The sequence below is a fragment of the Rhinolophus hipposideros genome, assembly GCF_964194185.1.
Source record: "Rhinolophus hipposideros genome assembly, chromosome: 12".
NCBI lineage: Eukaryota > Metazoa > Chordata > Mammalia > Chiroptera > Rhinolophidae > Rhinolophus > Rhinolophus hipposideros.
Genome location: NC_138058.1, coordinates 27,281,288 through 27,304,748, shown reverse-complemented (window position 1 = coordinate 27,304,748; position 23,461 = coordinate 27,281,288). Strand labels below are relative to the sequence as shown.

General features: G+C 42.4%; 1 protein-coding gene across 2 annotated transcripts; it reads left to right on the top strand.

Annotated features, from left to right (window-relative positions):
• Positions 1 to 60: 60 nt before the first annotated feature.
• On the top strand, positions 61 to 23,461 carry MXD1 (MAX dimerization protein 1). Of its 2 annotated transcripts, XR_013994592.1 has the most exons (7): positions 65 to 375; positions 1,110 to 1,209; positions 5,782 to 5,811; positions 18,557 to 18,671; positions 20,489 to 20,648; positions 20,908 to 21,153; positions 22,014 to 22,095. XR_013994592.1 is itself a non-coding variant. In XM_081068063.1 (6 exons), exons 1-6 carry the CDS (start codon positions 303 to 305, stop codon positions 21,093 to 21,095), a joined length of 666 nt encoding a protein of 221 aa, XP_080924189.1. In that variant the 5' UTR covers positions 61 to 302; the 3' UTR covers positions 21,096 to 23,461. The 2 variants fall into 2 exon arrangements, 1 of the variants encoding a protein (XP_080924189.1); XM_081068063.1 differs by having other exon boundaries at positions 61 to 375; positions 20,908 to 23,461.

Below are 23,461 nucleotides of genomic sequence, written 5' to 3'. Positions count from 1 at the left end.
GGGGTGTCCAATGAGGAACGCAGCCGAAACGGGCCTGTCAAGAGAAGGGACTGGGGGCGGGGGGATGGTGAGTCGGGATAAACACTCCGCGGCGGTGGTGGCTGCTGCTCTTCTCTGGGTTCTGTCACGGTGTTGACGGTGCCCAGCTCACCAGCCCCCTCCCCCTTCCTGCGAGCGTGATCGCCAGAGAAGCTGTCTCAACCCTGTTCTGCCGGGTCCACAGCGGGGCGCGGGTGTCCGGCGGCGGCGGCGAGCCCGTGGGCAGTGGGGGTTGGTCCCGTGGCTCCGGCCCCCGGTGCAGAATGGCGGCGGCGGTTCGGATGAACATCCAGATGCTGCTGGAGGCGGCCGACTACCTGGAGCGGCGGGAGAGAGGTGCACGGGGACGGGAGGAGTCCGACCCGAGCAGGGGCCGGGGGTCTCTCAGGGGCCCCGCTGCGGGTCCGATCTCCCGGCCGCTCCGGGGGTGGTTGGAGGCGCGGAGAGCGGGACCGCGAGCGCTCCCAACCCCTCCAGCTCTCCCCACGCGGGGTCCGAAGGGAGGCCGCCCGCTGCCCCAAAGGCAATGAATGGAGGTAGAAAGGGGGCCGCTGCACCCCGGGGTCCCGAGTGTCGCCCCCACCCCAATGCGTCGAGAGGGGTGCCCGGGGCCCCCTCAACCAGGCCCCTGGTTTACCTCACCGGGCTGGTCCCATCCGGCCCCCAGGTGGGCCTGGCGCCCGGTCTCCCAGCCAGAGGAGCAGCGCCTCCCTGTCCTCCCACCCCCCGCTCACGGTGTTTGCCCCGCATCTTGGCCTGAGGCTGCTCCCACTTAACACACCTGCTGGACGTTGCCAATGGGAAACCCAGGCTCCTTGCGCTGAGCCACTTGCTGGGTGTTTCTCAACAATGAGCAGCTGGAATGCTCCTTCCACCTGCTCCGAACTGAGGGTGTTCACACAATTTAAAAAACAATTATTGTTCTAAGAATTCCACCTTGCTCCATTTAATTATTTCCACAATAGTCTTTTAATGAAAAATAAGTAAATTTTTAAAAGGAAATACTGTGGAGGGGAGAGAGTATTGGATGTCCTAGGCTCATTCATTAACTGGATCCTCCGGTTTTCTAGAAGCTGAACATGGTTATGCCTCCATGTTACCATACAACAACAAGGACAGAGGTGCCTTAAAACGGAGGAACAAATCCAAGAAGAATAACAGCAGTAGCAGGTAATTTGGTAAACATTTCTCTTTCCCTTTTTGATTATACTGCAGATGACACAAACTGCAGAATGAGAGTTACCTGTTGTGATTATAACCCAGTAAATTAAGGAGCGATCATGATTCAGTAATGCACACAAGGTTCTAAGCCACTGGAGGAGGCAGCCCTTCTGATTTGGTTAAGGAGATTGAAAAGAAGAGAAATGGATATTATCCAGAAATGGATAATATCCATTTCTTTTACTTTTCATAGTGAAAATTGTATAAACATGTTAAAGTATTTGACTTGGCATAGGTGGTAGGATTTCATATTTGACATGTAAATTAAATATAGTGGTTTGATCATCTAATTTGTCATATCTATTTATAATGGCAAAGAGGAATGAGCCAGGTTAAAATCTGCCCTTTTGGTGATGGAGGAACATGTAATATTAAAATATTAATATGTCACAACTCTTTTATGTTAACCTTACAGTTCTTACTTCCTGGTAAGGTTCACAGGTTTTATTTGGTTAATGGTCAGTGAAATCATATATTAACGCCCTGAACATAGTTCCTGGTACATATGACTCCTCCATTAATGCCGTTGCCCTTTTTCCCCCTCTTTTCTCTTAAAATGTAAGTTAGCTAGGAAATCTGTTTTATTAGATCCATTCAATTATACCTTTCATTCCAATAAAAATTATTGACATTTTCATCACTGACTTAGAATCCTTATCCCTTTCCCATCCTTATGAATAACAGCCTGCAAGTAACTGCATTTGGTTAGTCTCTGGGGTGTAATACAGACCACTAAAAACCAGAAGGCTACTACTTAAACCTACCACTCACTTGTTCTTGCTGCCTCTTCTTTGATTCACTCTGTTGTCCTTAGTGTTGTTAGAACCACAGGATGTAAGGAGCACACATGTGCTGAGCTCTTGAATAGGAAGGCACCTGAAGAATGAACCTGGTAATTAATTTCCTGGTGGTTTTTCCATTCCCTCCCATCTTTAGCATTACCTGAGGTGGTTCCAATAGACCTGTGCATTGGTACTATGAGCCTTTAAGAATGATGTTTATACTGACTTGGATTATGCAATAGTATAAAACAATTTAGCTGTGTTGCATTTTGTTTCAGAATTAATTTTTAAAATTTTGTTTGGAAGAACTTTGAAGCCTTTTGGTTTATTTTTCTGAAAAAGTGTAGTCCATTTATTGCTTTTATTCTTGTTCACTCATGATTTGAGAGGAATTGTCCTCATTAATAGACCAGGCTTAATCCTTAGCACTTTGTTTTTTCCTAAGTTTCACAGGAAAGTTGTTCGGAGGTGTTCAGTGGTAGGGAAAGGAAAAAAAGAGGATGTTGTTGAAGAGAAGTGAGTGGCTTGGTCTCAGAAGGTGATTAAGAAAGAAAAATAATGGTAGTTGAGAATTATAAGCCAAGAAACATATTCTTTCTCTTCTGTTTAATACGAAGCATTATTCCTGAAAAAAAATGGCTGCATCTCCTGTTTTTTTGAAAAGCTCTATTCTGTTAATGGGTTTGGTGTGCTTTCCATGGTTTGAAACAAGAGGCTGTCACAGTTGTCCATATTCTTGACTAATAATGAATTAGTATAATATTTTCAGTCAGACCATTTTCTTAAGAGACCATGATTAAACCTGGAGTTGGCACCAAGCAATCATTTGAAGCAAGAACCGGTTGTTTTGTTTAAATGTGATCACATCCTTTATGACCTGTTTGGAATGACCCCTACCTGAGCAATGAGACATCTCCCCAGGGAATGCAGTAAGATCCCTTGATTTGAATTAGACTTATGTCTAAGGCTATGTATGGTCAGGATTGCTGCTGGTTTACGTAACCATTGGATAACAGTTTATTCTTGTTAATTCAGGTGGAAATGCTGTTCTCTTTGCATATAGAGTCCGGAGGGTACTTTTCCTTGGACAATAAAAAATAAAGTTTAGCCATAATATCAAACTTCCTTGGAACTGGAAATGCAGGTCTTAAATTTTTCTAGTTGCTTGTTTAAAAAAAACAACAAAAACAAATGAAATTGTGAACATTGGTTGGTTTGGAATCATCCACAGAACAACTGGAATACAAGGAGATGGAATCTTTTTTTCTCTTTCCTACTGATTTTTGAAATCAGTTACTAAATATTTAGAATTAAAATCCAGAGTTTTAAAAATTATGTTCCGTTAGCTTGTTAAAGCAGGCTTTGGCACTCATGTGAAAGAGGAAGTTCAGGACTTGCCACCCATTTCTTTTCTGAGACAGTGGCTATATAGGTGACCTGACATGGGGAGTCTTTTTGAACCCATTCTCAGATACTCTGCAGTTTGGCTTGTTATCTTTTAGTTAGAATATATATTTTAAATTGTGACATTTGACCTTCATTAGTGATTGCAGAATTATCAAATCTTTTCAGTAGTCACATGGAAAATAATTTTGACAAAAGGTATCTATGGATTTTTGTAATGCTTTAATTAAAAATATAAATGTTGACCCATCAACAGAGTTGGCAGGAAGTCTCTGAACTGATCGTTTTTCGAAATGATCAGTCTGCTTTTGAAAGGTCTGCTTTTTATTAAACACAAACTCAGTTTCAGTAAACCAAATGCACCTCGGTAATGCCCAAGCCATTAGTTACAAGTCCCCTTGTAAAAATCACCATGTGTTCAATACCCTTAAGTAATCAAATAAGATCTGAAGTTTCTAGAATTCTGTTCAAAGCTAGGAAGGAGTTGTGCTTCCTATGGAATTTGTTTAAAAGTTTATCTTGAAGACTCAGAAATTTTTTACATGTATTTTCAAAGAATGCAAAAATTTTTGGTAAGAGTGCCCTGTGTGCTGTTATTTTCTCTAATCAGCGACCATGTTCTTTTCAAATATCCACCCTCCTCTCCTCCTCCACCTTCTGAGGATGGTCCTTGTCTACAGGGAAATCGTGACCAGCTGTTGTCGTATACTTTCATCCATTTAAAAAATCTGTCAGACTTTGAACTTGTTATTCCCTGTTAAAACTGAAATGCCACGTGCTTTAAAGCCAAAGGTTTGCACTTGCAGACCAGAATCTTGTTACCTGTGATATCCTGCTAGCCACTGAAGGAAGTAAACCTTCAGAAAAACATGACTGGAGAATGCTGAGGGATAAGCAAGTGAATCAACTTAAAGCTTTTAAGTTAACCTATTTGAAGGTTCACATATCCTTCATCTAGGAAACAAATATTCTAAAACTGAAAATATTGTTATTATTTTCTTGTTTTTCCTCATGAATAAAACTTGGTATCCCAAGAGCCTCGGGGAAGAGTAGTTTTAGTGCCAGAGTGGGAAATCTCACTCACCCGCCTCTAATCTCTGGTGTGAGTGAACTTGGTGGTTGCCCCTCAGATGAAACTGAGTGGCTGAGCATTCATGGAAGTACTGATCCTCCGTTTATCTCCAGGGCCCAGTAGATTCTGATTACGGCCCCACAGAATTCATAGCCTGAATGGGCAAAATCTCCTGAACTGGTTAGACTGCAGAGAATCTCCATAAGGTCAAGATTCAGTTTCTTTATAACATTGGGGACACTAGGGGGTCCTCAAGTTTATAACTAGTCAGGGAAGTATTATGTGAGGAAGACACTGACGTGGCCACATTAACTGACTTCTTGTGACTTTTGTGGAAACCTGTTCATAAATTCTGAGACCAGACTTTATATTCAAGGACAGCTATAAACACACTAATATGATTTCACGTCCACCACAGCTTTCATCCAAGGCTCTCTAATCACTTTTACAGTTGCTACCTCATTGATCACCTCATTGATCCACGCTTGTTGAGAAGATAATTGGCAATAAGTTTTATTCCCATTTTACAGAGGGGTTAACCAAGGACAGGATGGTACAAAATTTTATTTCTTCCACAGTACCAGCTGGACTCCAGCTGGCAAAGCTGGACTTCAATTTCACCGTAACTGCTGCTTTAACCAGTCTATCATCTTTATGCTAAGCTGAGTTTTGAAGCCCCTTCCTAAAATCGTTGGGTAGCTATTCAATAGTAGCATCTTTCAGGAGGTTGTACATGATAAATTTGTTACTTCAGGGAGTAGAAAGATTGAGGGGTTATTTTCATCCATTTAAAAGAATCCTGTAGTCAAACAACTTAGCATACAATTTAGGTGGCTACTGCACCTAGAAAAAGCTGCAGAGCTGGGGTGGGGGTGCCACCTGCATTGTTGTACCCTCAGCCTAAAGAAAGCTTTGTGGAATTATATAACCCAAATTCACATCGCACTGTGCAGCTGTTTTTCTCTTTGTATAAATAGACCCCTTTTACTTCCTTTCTTAAAATGGATTTTCCACTAGGGAATGCATGCCTCTGAGTTTGTCACTTCTCCTTGAACTCTATTTTAGATATTTACATTTATGTAACTCCCTAAAGGGACTAATTTCTTTAGTAGAGCCCACTGAGGTTTTTTTTTTTTTCTCTTTCTCTGTCTTCTCTCCTACCAACTTTGGAAATAAAGAAGTTAAAATAATTTTGTTGATGTTGAAGTAGTCCTTTAAGACAAAAATGAAAATAATCTTTTTTCATATTGTTCCCTCTTTCAGATCAACTCACAATGAAATGGAGAAGAATAGGTGAGTTGGGGATTTGGGGGCTGTAATGGGGGAGCTTTGATACATTTTCTATTCTTTAAGATGAGACTTTTGTTCCTCTTGATTCCTCCCACAAGTAGCACCTGATTTAAGAGTTCACTCTGGGCCCTCTAAGCGGAAATCACTTAGGTAGATGAGGGGCTGACCAGTTCCAAAGACCACTCCCCCAGCCTCACCCCTGTAGCCTGAGGGAATCCCTTTCAGTGTGACCATTCCACAAGCCAGAGCATATAAGGGCCTAGCTAGTGTTTCCACAAATGGTGTTTTAAAAAAATTACATGCTACTGAATATAATTGGCAGTGCTGTCTTAAATCACGTACGTACACAGATATATAGACATACACATACCTGTGTGTATGTTTACAATTTACTTGTGAATAAAGATTCTCAAAATTCAGGCAAATATATGCATAGCAGAAATGGGCCTGCCATCCTCACTGGGCTCCATCTTGTTGCAAGCCTGAGCTGGCTGACTTCTCTCACCTGGATTGCCTCTTGCTGCTTATTTAAAGTTTTATTTTCCAAATCAAGTTTGCCCCACCTTCAATGATGTAGCCTGTGGTGGTTCTCAACTCTGGTTGCACATTAGAATTACTTGCAAAGTTTTTATTGTAATGTTATTTAAAAATATTTTTAACGGTAAATACATTATATGTATACATTAATACATTCAGGAAGAAGAGAACAAATTTTATTTCTGCTGATTTTATAAAATAACTTTTTATTATAGAATTTTTTCAAATATACAAAAGTAGAGTGAATAATGTAATCATATCCTATGTATCCATCACCCAGCTTCAACGATTATCAACATTTGCCAATCTTGTATAATTATAATTAAAACCACCTCGCTCCATGGAATATTTTAAAGCAAATCTATCTCTAGTAAAGACTTTGTACCCCCCAAAAAACATAACCACTTGCTTTTACCATGCTGAAAACAAAAATAATGATAATTCTTTGTGGAGCATTAAACACACACACACACACACACACACACACACACACACACACACAATACCCGCACCTCACCCCTAGCAATTCTGATCTAATTGGTTTGGGTTGAGATTCTGCCCTAGAATTTTTTTAATTTTTTATTTAATTTTTTTATTTTAAAGATCTTATTGGGGAAGGGGAACAGGACTTTATAGTGTTGTCCTTTCAATCTTAGTTATGTAGGGCGCAGCTCAGCTCCAGTTGCCATTATTAGTTGTAGGGGGCGCAGCCCACCATCCCTTGTGGGAGTCGAACCAGCAACCTTGTGGTTGAGAGCCCACTCACCCATGTGGGAATCGAACCAGAAGCCTTCAGTGTTAGGAGCACAGAGCTCCAACCGCCTGATCCACCGGGCTGGCCCCCCCCTTTTTTTTTTAAATCTCCCCAGGTGAGTCTCACGTGCAGCCAGGGCTGAAAGCTACTGAACAAGCCTCATTCTGGTCTCTGAACTCCCTTCAGTTTGAAATACGGGCTGCCATCCAGATTGAATGGCTTTCTTGGTGCCCTGCATGAACGAGAAGATGATGTGTAATATGGCCCTGTAAATATATGTGGTTGTACCATGCAAGCCCTCCTCTGCGAGTCACGATCTGCAGGACCTGTCAGTGAAAGGGCAGACCAGACCCTTCCTAGGAAGGTGAATCTTAGAAGTAGGTGACCAGGCAGCATTCCTCCACCGTGGAATTGATTGAATGAGAGACAGAGACAGAGACAGTGAGACAGTGAGTGTGCCTCCCTGCACGCGTGCTTCTCCCCATCTCCTCTTCCCTTTTAATTTCTCTGTGATGGTGACTGTCTGTGTGAAGTCGGAGCTTCCAGTATGCTTTAGGAATGTATATATCATGAACTGGAAACTCAGAAGTATCTCTCCTTACGGTGGAAAGGGAGCAAGATGTGGCTTCTCTTTTTCATGTTTAGACCCTCTCCCATCTTCCTGCGTTTGGGGTAAACTGGGTACACTGGGAATTTTTCTGCTGAAAAGTCTTCTAGTTCTCCTTCTCCCCTCTAACATTGACTTAGGCGTTTATTTTCATTATTAAAATGTCGTCCTTTCAGGTGAGGGCTCTTAGGCTTACCACAGGTTTGTGCCTTTCACCTCTGAGGGAATGCCGCAGAATGTCGATTTTATCATTTATTGGAGCAGTTCAAAGATGTTTATTTTCTTCCCACAGTGTCCTGAGACCTTGGCTCAGCACTAGGTATTCAATGAGTTCACACTGGGGTATCCAATCAGCGTGGAGCCCATCTTAGAGAAATACAGTTTGTCTAGTGAGAAAGGCACAGAGACAGTTTCAGTGAACATACTAACCTCTGAGACTGTGGGAGGCACAGGGGCTCTGGAGGCCACGATTGTAGAAAACTGGACTTGAAGTCGCCACTGGGCAAGCTGCTTATAACTCCGACTGCTTCTGTATGACTAGTCAAGTTTTGCTTGTTGAAGGGTTAACTTATCTAGTTTCCTTATTGTCCTTTGTTGTTTGGAATTTGGTCTTCTAAGGTCTTGATAATTCTTTCTCTAGTCTACAGCATGTGAACAGAAGAGAAGGAAGTAAGGACTCAAATTTACTTCATTTAACAAAGCATTGGTTGCTACCATTCAGGGGAGGAAATTAAAGTTGTCAGGTTCTTCTCCATTATTAGTGTGGGTACTTAAGATTTTAGGGTTTTGAGGTCAGTTGAACAGCTGCTCTTGTAGTCTCCCTGGTTTTAGGACCTGAATGCCATAAAACAATACTGCTTTGCTAAATGCTACTCCATCTTAGCCATTTTTCACCTTAACATCACGTAAAAAAGATTGGCATGGCTCTCAAAAAAAAAACAAAAAGTAGCAACTTAGGAAAAGAAGTTCTAACAGTGGGAATTTTTTTTTCTCTTTGATATTGCGAAGTTGATTATACTTTTTTTACACAGAAACCTCTTCTGTGGCATTTTAGAGATTCTGAATAATTGATGTTCATGGGACTCCACCGTTTAAATAATCTTGGCATTGGTGGGAAGAGAAAAGACTTCGAGAATGGTGGAAGTGGGAGGTGCTGGTGGCGGCAGTGGTATTTTCCATTTAGTAGACTTGGTCTCCGTGACCACCCACGATGCATGTAGTGGGTGCTGGTAGTACAGAGCCCAATAATGACCTGGCCCCTGGGGTGGCTGGGTGTAGTATCACCGTCGATATCAGAGTCAGCCATTGGCCTAGGCTTCTCTGCATTTTAACTAATTTTATGGGTCTAGCCTCCTATGGAAACACCCTTGGTGTGTGTGTGGTGTATTTCTTTTTTAAAAAACTAATCTTGTAGAAAATTTTGAGAAATACAGAAAATCATACAAAAAATAAATCATCCATAATTTTAGCAGCCAGAGGAAGCCAATGGAATTTTGAATTGTCTCTTTCCAATTATTTTTGGAAAACAACTTTAAAAATATAGTTTAGTGTAGAAAATTGGAAAGTTCAGAAAAGCACAAGGAATATAAAAATCACCTGTAAAAGACCTTGCAGCAGGAACAACTGCTAACAGTCCTAAGTTCTATAGCCACCTAGACTTTTGTGAAGACTTTTTAAAAATCAATATGGGATCATATAGTAAATAATTTGCATCTTCTTTTTAAGCTACATTATGAATGTTTTCCAGTATCATTAAATCTCCTTTTCTAACATTACTGTTAGTGAATGGCCAGTATTACATCATAGGGATGTGCCATAACTCATACAACCAATACCCTGTTTTAGGTTCTCCCCAGTATTTCGCTAATATGAACTTAATCTACCTTGGAGATAAATCTCTGTCCAACATCATAATTATTTCTTTAAGGTAAATTTATAGTTGTGGAATTAATGGTATACACCTTGTTTTGGGTTTTGATATTGACCCACAAGGCAGGTTATAGGCTATATTTTCCTTGTACCTTCACAAGTTTATAATTTAAGACTTTTATGAATTCGATAAGTAAAAAACAAAAACACAGAGACAACTTGTTTTGATTTGTATTTCTTACTAGTACAGTTTAACAATTTTCATATCTTGGTGTGTGTGAGAGACAGTTGCCTGTTAAAACTTTGCCCAGTTTTCTACTATCTTTTTCTTTCTTTTGAAAAGATTCTATAATACAAAGGATATAGTATAGGAAAGAGATTGACCCTTTGTGTATCACATAACTTGTTAAATTTATCATTTATCTTTACAGAATCAGTCTTCTCTCACTGAAGATGCTGCATCTATTGTATACTAAATTCTTGTTTATGGCTGAGTCTGTTTCTAGACTTGTTCTTTTTCGCCAATCCATCTAGTCTTCCTCTTTTAATCAGTTACGTTTTATCATGCACTTCAGGATCTAGTAAAGCAAATCTCTACTCTTCCACCCTACTTTTCTCATTTTACCATGGTCTTAGCTACTTTCATCAATTTATGTTTCCTGATGATTTTTGTAATCAATCCAATTCCCCATCCCCAAAGTTTTTTGGGGATTTTCAAAATCAAAATTAAATAATTCCAATATAAATTAACCTTAAAAAGTTTCTATTTATATATTAGATCTTTCCATCCAGGATTTGGTGTGTGTCTTCATTCAGCTCTTTCTGTCTTGTAGTGTTTCCATGTAGATCTTGCACATTTATTGTAAAAGGTATTCTTGGGTTTATATATTTTTAATTACCACTGGTTTCTCATTGTTAATTACTAAGTTATTATTATTGGAACATAGGAAATCTTTTGTTTTTGTTGTATGCCCTTTATTGGTGATAATTCTGTTGCCTTCTCTTAGATGGAATTCCTCTGGTTTGAATGCCTTTCAATAAGCCCTTCAGCAAATGGAGATGAGTGGATGCGTAGAAACTGCAGCCAGTGCGTCAGGGGTCAGGTGCTAGAATGGACTCTTCTTTCAAAAGAAGGCTCTAGTATCTCCTTTAATAGCAGCCACTCATTTTTCTGAAATGGCTTATGTGCAGGTCTTCCTGGAATTAGACAGCTGGTCTAGAGAGATGACCTCTGCCAGAGTCTTCTGAACACCATGACAAAAGATTTTTGTGTGGGCTTTGTGAGGAGGTCTCAGCCCCCTGATCTAAGCTGTTATTTTCATTTGGTGGCACTTTAGAGATTCTGAATAATTGGTGTTCATCAGGACTCCCCTCTGAGGATATGACACAGTATTTCGGTGGCATCTGGTCCGGCACGTGAAACCATTTTAGTCAGATCTCTCTTCTGGCAGGATATTCTAATTTGTTGCAGGTTCCTATAGTTCTCTCTTTTGGGTTTTTGGCTTTTCAAATGGCCAAGCTCCTTATATCAAAGGGGTAGGGGCCTGACTTTTGCATAGAGCCTGTTGTGCTATGCATTGCACCACACTTACTGCTTCTGAACTCCCTTGACCACATTCAGATTTCACTGTAGGATGTTGTAACAAACCCACATGGCTTTGTTGCCACATGAGGGCTGGGTATTACAAAGGAAGGACACAAGTATCAGTGTGCAAATCTGGTCTGTCTTCATGGGGTAGAGCAGCACTCGACTTGCACCACTAGAATCCAGCTTTCCTAAACTATATACCTCTTGGGTAGATGGCATTTGCCCTTGGAAAAACTTGGAGAAAAGATTATGCTGGTTATTCGACCAATTCCCAATCCCCCACCTGGAGCATTGGGAGCACTCCCTGATTTTTTGTCATAACAGTAATAGTCTAAGGGTGAGACAGAGCTAGCAAGTACTAATTATCATATATATTTTGTATTTTTTTAAATGGGACTCTAGAAGGAAAATCTTAGTGAGATATATATTTCATCCTTTTAATAGAGAAGTGATTTTATAACTTCAAAAGGTAGCCACAAGGAATTGCTGCCTTGTTCACTGACGGCCATATTCCCATGCAGCTAGCATACGAGTATGGAACGACCTTCATGTTTTTTACAGAGATTACTAATCACAATTTTGAGAACTCCTTAAAACCTCCCCAAATTTTAATTAAGTTGGTAATAATAATGCATTTGACAATTTTTTATAGAGGGGTCATTTTACAAAAAGGAGGAGAGTACTTTTTCCACCCAAAGCATGACTTGTAGCCCTCATCTGGATTTTTTGTTTAACCCAGTAAGGCTTTGTCCTCAACCCAAAATCTAGAGAAGGTTAGACTCTCTTGTGACCTATAATCACTTTTAGGAAGTAATTTTTGACCCCTTAAGATTTGTTTCTTCTTAACTTTGTACTAAATAACTTCTTTTTCTCACTATACATTTCACACAAACCCATATCTGAAATTATTTTTATTCACCTCCAGTTATGCTATAGGATTTATGAAGCTATATAATTGGCTAAGTCTGTGTCCACACAAAGATAGATTCTTCTTTGGTTAATAATCTTAGTCCCAATTTTAAAGAAAACTAGTACACGGTGAGGTCCAGTGTGTCATGTTCGTTAAGTAGGGTTTTCCTCAAAGAGAAGGAATAAATTACAAAAGATACCAGATTCTATTCCTAGGTCAGCATCTGCAGATGCATTATTGTTTTTAGGCTAATGGGTTAACATAAAATAGAAGACTTGGTGTCTTCTATTATTTGGTAATGAAAGAAACAGAACAATTAGGTACATAGGAGAATTGCAGCACACGAATGCATGAATACATAAATGTGATCTATTTGAAAAAGAAAAAAGCTTATGAGCGACTATGAAAGCTTGACAGCCTTTATGGAGAAGGTAAGTCAAACAAGATGTGGGTGAGGGAAATGAAGGAATATGTTTGTTAGAGGGCAAAGGGGAGCTCATTCTGGAACTTTCGGTGGGAGTTGATATTTGTAATGGTCTGAAGATCGCTCAGATAAATAATTCTGCAATAATTTGCTTACATGTTTGATTACTCCAACTGGATGTTAAGTACCCCCAAGGCAGGGACTTGGTCTTACTCAACATTACATCCCCTGCACGTAGGTAGGAAGGTAGCAGTGCATAGTAATCCTTTGAGAGATGTTAGCGGAATAAATGAATGAGCCAAGTATATGTTTCAAGATTTCCACCTGTGAACCTAATTACTTATCTACCCTCTTCACTGGCTGCCATCCTGTTCACTCTGCCCTGATCTGGTAATTCTTTTTTGTGTCTTTTTTTCACTTGGAAAATCTGAGGAGAGCATTCGGTCACCCCTTCAATAAAGAAGGGTAATCTCTGTTAACAATGCCTCCCTCACAACACAGACACACACATGCGCACACCTGATTTGATACCCTTCCCGGTCTTGACTACACCGAAGTCAGGAAGAACTTAAAGGGCAACACAGTAAATTCAGGGGCACTGTCTGCAGATAGTACAGCCTACCTACCGTCTTACTCTGCATTGCATCTGTTCCGCAACCTATAAACCTGCTGGCCTGAGAGACATGGATAGATTCAAGGAAGCTTGAGTCTGGAGGCAGAAATGGAAAGAGCAGCATTCGGAATTGTCTGAGAACACGCCGGTTGGCCTGGGTGCCTCCCGTCGGTGCCAGAGCCCTGGCAGGCAGCGCCTCACACAGCCCCGAGCCTCTTCATTCCTGGCTTCCTTCACTCGCATGTTTAGTTTTCTGCGCTTCGTGGCTGACTAGAGTTAAGGAAAAGTAACAACAGAACTGCGTGGCATCCAAATATATTCTATATTTCAATCTTTATTATATTTAGAATTTCTTTTAATGTTAATCTCCCCACTTCCCTGCCATTGTCTGAGTAATCCATTCTTTTCCCCAAGAATTTGCAGTTATCTCCCTTATATGCTAAATTCCTGGGAGTTTTTTTATTCTGTCCACTTGATTTGTCTGTCTATTGCTATTATTAATATATACTGTTTTTAATTATTGAATCTTTATAACATATTTAATATCTAATACAGCACATTCCTCCTCATTCTTCTTTTTCAAAAACATGTGGCAGTCTCTCACACATGTATTCTTCTAGATGAAGTTCAGGCTAATTTGCCAGCATTAAAATTAGTTGTTGGGATTTTTTTCCCCCCTTGGAATTATGTTAAATGTGTAGACAAGCTTGGTAACATTGACATCTTTACTTTGAGAGTTCATATCTAGGAAAGTGCTTTGTTTCCGTTTACTCAAATTTTCGTACGTCTCTCAGCGTAATTTTGTAATTTTCTTCTCAGAGAGCCTTCCCAAACTGTTTTAGGTTTGTTCGTAAGTGTGCTATCCTTTTTTCTTACTATTGAACGTGAGATATTTTAGGGTCTCTGGATATGGATAGACATCTAGAGATGAGCTTGGGTTTCCAAGATCAATACTTTCTGCCCGTTTTTATTTTCCTTTGGCCATCGCAGTAGAGATGTAGAAGGAAGGCCCAGAGCATTTCAGACACTCCCAACCCTGAAGTCCCTTCGTCCCCTCTTGTGTACTCATATATGGATGGCCATGGAGTCTCTCCTTTTGCATGCAATAACTTTATAAAATCCTTGCTAATTTTTTATTGTAAAAAATAGTACCTTTAGCACAAGCAAGATCTGTATCTCCATAGAATATGGATTAGATTTTCCATGAAAATTTTTATATATATAAAGAGATTTATTATAAGAAATTTGCTTACATAACTGAGGAATGGCTGGACATATCTGAAATCCGTAGGGCAGGCTGGAATTCCTGGGCAGGAGTTGAAGCTTCTGTCCTCAGGTGGGATTTCTCCATGAAATTTTTTTAATGACAAAAGACACCTAGTGTTTTGTGTGTTTTTAAAGGAAGAGTTTAGTGAATTAGATTTTCTCAGACAACCTCTATTTACCTAGTGAGGCACTCAGAGTTCCCTACTGATTTAAAAGGAATATTACAGTGCCATAGTTCTCTGTTTGCTCCCAGTAATTATCCTTCTATAGAGGAAGCGAGGCCTAACAGAAAAGCTGCTACCATATATGGAGCCTTCACCCGGCCCAGGGGCTTCCCTCCCTTGTTTTAGTTCATACTCACAGTGGCCCTCTCAGCCAGGTATTGTCACCCTCCTCCTGCTGCTGAGGAAATGGATACTACATGGAGTAAAGAAATTTTGCTCAAGGTCACACAGGGAGTAAGTGGCAAAGCCAGGAACCTAAACCTTTACTCTTAGTCAGTAATCACTATACTAATATTTGGTTGGATAGTGATTGACAGGTTCAGAATGAAAAAGTATGAAAAACAAAAATAAAATTTGAGATACTAAAAAAGAAACTTACTGAAGAGAAGCTATAGTTTATCTAATTTAGTTACAGCCACACTTGATTCTGAGCATTAGTGATTATAGCTCAGATCAAAGATTGGTTTCTTTATGCTACTGTAGACCAAAGGTATATCAGTCCATTCAGAATAATGAATGATATTTCTGAAGAGTCAGCAGGTGAAGATTGTCAAAGTTCATGAGCTAGGTACAAAGCAGTTGGATCAGGGCAAAAAGAAGAGGCAGTTGGGGGCAGGAGGGAGCCAGGATTTGGCACAACTCTTTTCTGGGGGTGGGGAGCTGGAAGGCAGCTCTTGGCAGCGGCAGGGGGACTGTCTGAAGACGATAGGAAGGGGAGGAGACCCACAGAGACGTCAGGTGGAGGTATTGAGTGGCTTCCTGTTGAAGATCTGTGGCAAAGCCCTGCTAGTTCCCCAAAGGGGAGCTAGACCTGGTTCAAAATGGGACACTCAGCCCCTCCTAGAAGACCAGAGCCAGTGGCAAGAGGCTGGTCAGGACTGAGGAGAGAGAACTGAGACAAGTGCTTGTTTGGGGTCTGGGAGCCATGGGTGCTCGGGCCTGGCTGGAGGAGCCCAGATGCCAGGGGCAGAAAGTGTGTGTGTGTCAGGGGGACGGGCCTCAGTGGGAGCCGCTATAGAGGTCTGTTTGCTTTGTTATCCTGTTCAGAAATTGAATTTCACTACTATGTGATGGAACTGAGCCTGCTCCATATACCTCATCCCTCCCTGTGGTTGGCCCAGGCACCGCCCCGGGGGTGTCTGCAGGCGGGTGACAGGTGGGCGCAGGTGGGCAGGGCAGCCATCAGGCTGGAGGAGGTCAGGCAAGCACTGCCAAGGACAGAGGCGGCTCTGGAAGCTACAGAAATCCAGAAAGAGCTTCAGTCCTGTTTTCATAGAACGGGGCCAGAAAATACTGAAGGAACATGTATTATCCTCAGATCGAATTAGTAGTCATTTAGTAGTTATTTAGTATTTATTGGTTATATTAGTAGTCAAATTGGTTATTTCTAGTTTCACAACTGGGAGTGTTCTTTGGAAACCCACATTTGGGTAGTGAAAATCATACTTTCTGGGGTGGACTCCCTGTGTCACTAGAAATGACGATACGTGGAAAGATGACTTTATTATTATATTTTTACCAGTAGACAAACTTCCTAAAAAATGTACATACTCATATCTGTAGATAAACCCACATAGTAAAAAGACTAATAGGACACTGTTCTGAATCATGCCGTCTTTGCAAATAATAAGTAGGCTGAAAAATGTCTAAATCTTATTTTAATTTCTGAGCTTGTTTTCTAACTTGACAACTAGTCTAAACTTTGTAGTAAGGAATAAGTTGGATAACTGTACAAGTGACTGGGTGTATTTTCTGATGGTGTGCTTAGTAACATGACCTGTTTCCATCACTGTCTTTGAAGATTATCATCATCCAAGGTGAACAAGTACACCTTACACACAAGCTCTCCTTTTCTCCCCACCCCGCGCCACCCCCGCCATGCAGTAGTGGGAGGAACAAACCTTTAATGCGAGTCTTTGCCTGTGACCGTAACACATGGACAGGTTTTCAGAGCGAGTGAAGTCTTATAAAATAGAAAGGCATTTGTACCATTACATCTTCCTGGGTCAGGACTGAATGCTGCTCTCAAGCTTGTCAGGATTTAAAGGGCCCTTGGAGGCAGCTCCGTCAAGACCCAGACCAGAAAGGAGGCCCAGCAGCAGATGAGGCAGGAGCTCAGAGGGTGTCATGTCAGATGCACCTTGGGGAGAGCGTCCCCGAAGTCTTGATATGAAGGGTGTGAATTGACTTCCTTGGTCAGTACCACACACATTGGCCTGTCTTCAAGCTTCTGGAAGCAGTTTTCTTCTTTTGGTATGCGTTCCCAACTTTTGTTAATACAGTAAAATTTTTAACAGGGAGGAAAAGGACAAACTGAGCTGTAAGGTTTTCTCCCAGTTCAGCCGTCAGTAGCCTCCCAGGCTTTCAGGAGCTGTGCACCAGGTCATTGTGTGTGGGTGGTGGCCGGGTGTCTAAAAGCGCAGGGCCCCGCGTACTGCTGAAGGTGCAAAGATGGTAGAGATGGACTCTGTCCTTGAGGAGCTTAAAGTCTAGTTGACCAGACGGCATCATCCATTCAGCGCGCGTGAAGCACGTGGGAGGGGAAGGCTCTGGCAGCGCGGCAATGATGAAGCTGCAGTCCCAGCCTGCTAAGGAGTTTGCAGTGAGTGGCTGAGTAACACTGCCCAACGATTCGGGCCGAACAGTGAACTTCCGGGTGAACAGTGTAGACAGACAAGTCCTCAGAACGTGGAGGAGTCAGCACGGCTGGAATGGCCCGTGGAGGCTTTCGGGAGGTGGTAGGCTGGAACAAGCACATGGAGTCTTGGCTGTTTCTCACATTCATAGAATCTGCCAGGTTCTGGAGTAAAGCCAAGGTTTCAGTGTTATTCAATTTCCAAAATATTAGGACCTCTTGTGCTTCTGGTCAGTCTGTGATGAATGGCTGTCTCTCCAGTGGGTCACTGTGGCTTCTGCCCCATCTAGCCTTGCCCCTCTCCACTCTCCCTTCCACCATGCCATTCTGCCGCCCTCTAAACATGCGTGGGATCATCTCCAGCTGTTCAGCATGCTCGTTAGTGTAGCAATACCAAGGATGTACTTTTTCATAATTAAAAAAAATACATTTAACTTTTTGAATAGCAATAGTTTACATGGTTGAAAAACCAAAAAGTATCACAAATTATTTAGTAAAAATTATCCCTCTTTCCTTGTCCCAGGCAGACTATTCCCAGACTTCTCTCTACCCAGGCATTCTGACTAGTTTCTTATGTATCATTCTGCATGTCATGTCCATACAAAAAACACGCATACAGGTAATTTTTCCTCCATGTTTTACCCAAAGAGAGCATGTTATATGCACAGTTTGATATCTTGCTTTTCTCCACTTAATGTATCTGAGAGTTCTTCCGTCATAGCACATTCTCATTTCCTTTTCATAGCTGCACAGTGCTCCACTGTATGGAGGTACCACAATTTATTCAACCAGTTCCCTACTGATGGTCAGTTGGGTTATTTCAGTTTTTGCTATTTCAAATAAAGCTGTAATGAATAACCATACCCATACGTCACTCATATGTGTAAATACTATCTATAGTAATGAAACAGTCATAGTGATTTAGTGGTCCTGAATGGGGAAAGAGAAGTGTGGTGTTCAACGGATCCTCCCCCCGGCATGTGGTTATTTTCTGAATTTGGATGTGTTCTCTTTGGTTGCATCGTTCCCCAGAAACCTGGAGATAACCTGAGAAATGTGCCCAATAATAGCAGATATTAGTCCCTACCCTGACACCTGTTTTATAAATAGACTTAACTGTAGAGAATCCTGGATTTTGCTTCTGCTTGGTTTTCATCAGTGTTGTCTGGTTTCAAAAGATGTTTATTTGGCAAGAGGTCATTGGTGGCATCTGCCATCACTGGACCTGGAGAATTTCAAACTCTTTTAGAACTTGTTCTTTAGGGGTGCCCTCTGGCCCACTGTAAAATTCTCAAATGCTGCTGTGATTTTGTTTCTGTAGACGGGCCCATCTTCGCTTGTGCCTGGAGAAGTTGAAGGGGCTCGTGCCACTTGGTCCCGAATCAAATCGACACACTACACTGAGTTTATTAACAAAAGCCAAATTGCACATAAAGGTAAGTGTACCCTTGCGCTGCCTTTTTATCTTTATTCGTCCAGTACGGGTTTGTTTGCTGCTATGACGACAGCAAATGTGTATCTGCAGCATGCTCCTCCCTCTGAGCTCTCCGTCCTGAATCACGGGCGTCCCAAAGCCAGCACGTCCAGCCCCAGCTGGGTATCTCTTACCCCCGGGCACCAGAAGTTAAGTGTTCCATCCAACTGTCCATCTGACTGTGTAAGCCAGAAACTCATTCTTGTTACAAGGCTTGTCCTTGCTCGCTCTTGCTCCTCAGCCATCTACGTCTAAGTCGTCTCCGAGACATAAATATTTCAAAATATTTCACAGCCTTGTCTCCTTCCATTTTCACCCCATCATTTACTATAACAAACTCCTCAAGGCCTGCCTCTGAGCTGATTGCCATGCTTCCCAAGAACACTCCAAAGCTCAAATCAACGTGGCACCCTACTTAGAACTCCTCTGTGGCTCAGGCGCAGGACATTCCCTGTCACCAGGCCTGCCCCAGGCTCCGCCTGACCTGGCCCTCAGCTGTGTACAGCGTCACCTCGGGCTGTTACACCGCCTTCTCTGCCCCAGCCCTTTTTACCGTCGCTAGCACTAGTTGTGCTCTCTGACCACAGGCCTTTGTACATGGTGTTCCCGCTGGTTGGTCTGCTTTCCCCTCCTTTCTTCACCTACTTAACTGCTTGCCAGCCTACAGAGCTCAGCACAGATGTCACTAGCTCAGGGAAACCTGCCATGACCTGGGGACCTCCTTCCTGCTGCAGATGGTGCTATTACTGGGTCGGTCCATCTCTCTCTCTCTCCCCCTCCCTCCCTCTCTACCCACCTGTCCCCACTTGTCACAATTGACATCTGACAGTGGTTTATGTGATTACTTGGTTGTCTCCATTCTTACAATGTAGACTCCGGGAGGGAGGGGACCAGGTTTTTGTACGCACCTGTGTCTCCAGCCTCTCCCCTCCAAGGGTCTGGTAGAGAGTTGGCGTCAGTACAAAGCTGGGGTGGCAGAGGGTGAGTGAGTTACATTCAGACTCCTCAGAACCACGGCCCCAGTCACTGTGCAGCATGTTTTTATAGTCATGACTGGACAAATGTCACTTTAATTATGGTTAGTAGCCTGAATACATGACAACTCGGGGGGGAGGGGAAGAAACCTCTGTGTAGAGCAAAACAATCAAAATTAAACTTCTTAATGATTTGAAGAATATGAGAAGCTAGAGGACAGATTTGTAAAATCAAGTGATCTATGGAAATGTGTCTTCTAAGCTCTTATGTTGAACAATTTGGAATCCAGACGTCAAAAGGGATTGTTATTTCCTGCTAACAAACAGAAGTTAATTGACATTTGGCATGACACAAAAAAGTGCCTATGTAATTGGGACATGGACGTGAATCAGCACGCCTCTAATGGACGTCTGTTCCTTAAGCTCCCATCACATGCCACGCTCTACTTCAGAGATCAGGTATTCAGGTATCACTGCAGACGAGGAGACCAGGTTGGGGCTTCCTGCCTGCAGTCTTTTCAGTATCAAAGTTGAGGGGTACTAGGATGCTGGCGTGTCAGCTCACCCTAGAATTCCTGTGACAGTCCATCTACTTACAGCCTGTGGCTGCTGAAAACGTTAGACGAAGACAGGAGTCACTGGCCAGTCAGCTTCCTGTCTCTGCGAGAAGCTAGACAAGTGACACCCCAGATGGCTTCTAAGGAAAAGTGGCCCATTTCCCTGCTAGAGAGGAAGATGCCGGGTCATTGTCAATTTTGAAATCTGCCTGTGAGCTCCAACAACTAACTGCCCCTTTGACTTGCAGAAACTTGAAGACTGTGACAGAAAAGCCATTCACCAAATAGACCAGCTTCAGCGAGAACAGCGACACCTGAAGCGGCAGCTGGAGAAACTGGGCATTGAGAGGATACGGATGGACAGCATCGGCTCCACGGTGTCCTCCGAGCGCTCAGACTCCGACAGGGGTGAGCCCTCTCCCTGCGCCTTCCCCACCCGCCCCGTCCCTTTTGCTCTCCCACCTGCCAGCGGCAGAGCAGAGAGGGAACTAAGAACCTGCTTGTGATTTAGAGAAGTCGAGTCGTGTGACCTCCAGGAACGAGGCTCTCTTTCCTGGTAGCCGTTAGGCAGCCGCCACCAAAGCAGGGCTTCACGGGAATGGCCTTGATTTTCAGCCTGAGTTTTCTAAAGCGTGCCTTCACCACCGTCTCTCTTGTCTTCCCACAGAAGAAATCGATGTGGACGTTGAAAGCACAGACTATCTCACGGGTGAGTTGGACTGGAGCAGCAGCAGCGTGAGTGATTCTGACGAGCGGGGTAGCACGCAGAGCCTCGGCAGTGACGAGGGCTACTCCAGCGCCAGCATCAAGAGAATCAAGCTCCAGGACAATCACAAGACGTGTCTTGGTCTATAAGAGAGAGTGGTCACTTCGGCTGCCCCCCCGGATGGTTCTCCCTGTCGGATCTGATTAGGTAGTGTATTGGACCTGCCCACAATTCCCTTGCACGTAAACTTCAGTGTACCACCTTAACCAAAATCAGCTTTGTAAACGTTTTCAAGGAAGTGCTTAGGATTGTGGGTTTCTGATTGCATCCACTAGTTTCTCTTTCTCTCCATAAAAATTTGTCTCTGAGAGACTGTACATTCCGATCAATTTGAAACACCCAAGAATTCTTAGACCGAATAAGCAACTTTCACATCTCAGCAATTTCCCCCCCTTATTTACTGTCCCCATGTAGCCTACCAAACCTTTCTTAAAGTTCTCTGGCTTACTGTGTTCCTCACCTAGCAGAAATGTACGAGTGTGTCTTGTGCTTAGGAAACTGAAGGAAACAAACTTCTAAAGCTGAGATCCCGGTCTCAGAACTCCAAAGTAAGCCTTGAAAGCGGCATTTAAGAGCACTTAACCGTGGACCTCACCCCCGTGAGGAGTCGAGAATACCTCCAGCAAACACACACCCCAGCTCCTTCCCCTCCCTGCGTGTGGATGGGAGCAGTATTTCTCACTCTAAAATGGACACCTGGAGAGCAGGTCTTTGGGGTTGCACAGCTGATAAAAGTTCCAATATTGTTTGTTCTTACAAACAAAACGGTACAATCTATTTTTGTGCGACGTGCTTGGGACCACGCTGTGTACGGCTACCCCCAAGGCCATTGCCCCTCAAAGTTTGTTATGCTACTTGTCTCTGGAACATTTTTTTTTTCCTACCTCAGAGATAAATGAGATCTCCATTTCCCACTTAACACAAAGTGATTATGCCTCTTCCCCCCCCCCCCCCGGAATAAGTGACATTTGGTCCAATTCTAATCTATTTTCCTATTGAACTTTCAGCAATAACTGAGCTTTGGCACTAGTTGAGCTAGTGTCCATCACCAGTGAAAGGAAAAGTCCACATTTCTACTCTGTGTTGCAGGTGAACAGGAGGGGATGGTACAGTGTTACTAGAATTCCTCTCCTTACTGATTATTTTTGGACACACCCAGAAACTTCTTTATGGAGGCTTTTGGGTAGATAGTAGATAGTGTGAAAGGCTGATGTTTCTTTTGGGTTATGATTTCTCCCTTAAGTGGTCTCCCACTTTGTAGCATTTTTATTTAAGCTAAAACAGAGCACATGTATATGTACATAAGACACATTAAATCTATAAATACTATTTATTCATTTTATATAAACTAATGTAATGGAAAACAAATTCTTATGACTTTGTGCTTTTATAGATGTTCTAGAAACTTTGTATGTAGGTATCTACCAAATTGGTTCATTCCCCTTAATATTTTTGAGGTCTTGGTGTCTTCAGCCTCTGGCAAATCTTTTTCATTGCATTTGAACCATTTGTAAAGTCTGTGACGCTGAAACAGTGTATGTCACAGAGTGATGAGAACATTCCTAAAACCCACAGACGCACTGCAACCTAAGGGCTCAACGGCTGAACCAGTAGCGGGCGGCCTCCCTGTGCTCCCCTCTGGCCTGAGGTCTCTAGCACCCCACGGCCTCACCACGCCTCCAACACCCCACCTTCCACACAACCAGATGTTCAAATGCACTCTACACGGAAGCTCATCCTAGATGTGAGGAGCAGTGTAAACAAAGCAAGATTGCTTTTGTGTGTTTCTCTTTTTCATGATTCTTTAATGCATTAAAAAAAAATTTTAATTGGAAGTAGTGGATTACTAAATGATCCCAGAGTCATATGGTATAATTCTTCTGTTTTTGTTTTGTCCTGTTTTTTATTTTTTCCTTCATTTCAGCTTTGGGTCGGGGAGAGGGGCAGGTGACACAAAGGATTTTTTTATTGTTGGAATCTTTTCCAATTACCAGCTGAAGATTTGCACTGAAATACAACTTGTATGCCTTTTGCATTTTTAAAGCCTGCTTCCTGAATTTAAGCAGAGTGATAGTGTTCAAAGAGCCAGCTCAGCCTGTAACATTTTTGAAAAAGATAAATCTGCACTTTGAGGTCCCTTTCGAATGCCATTCTCTAGACCTCTCGAGCATTTTGTTTAATTGCTACGTTCAAGCGCCTCACAAGTTCATGATGCTAGATGCTGGATGGCATCGAACTCAAGACTTTGGGAAAAAGCTTGTGGGCTTGCATTGGGGGAGGGAAGGGAACAAAATCTGTGTATTTGTTTGTTTAATTTAGAAATAAGGCATCTGAGAGGTGCTGCCATTTTCTGTGTTTTAATTGTTGTGCCTTTGAGTTAAACTGCATTTTTGTCTTTTGGTTGAAATATGAAATGTACTGTCCCAATATAAAACAGTAATTATTTGACCTTTGC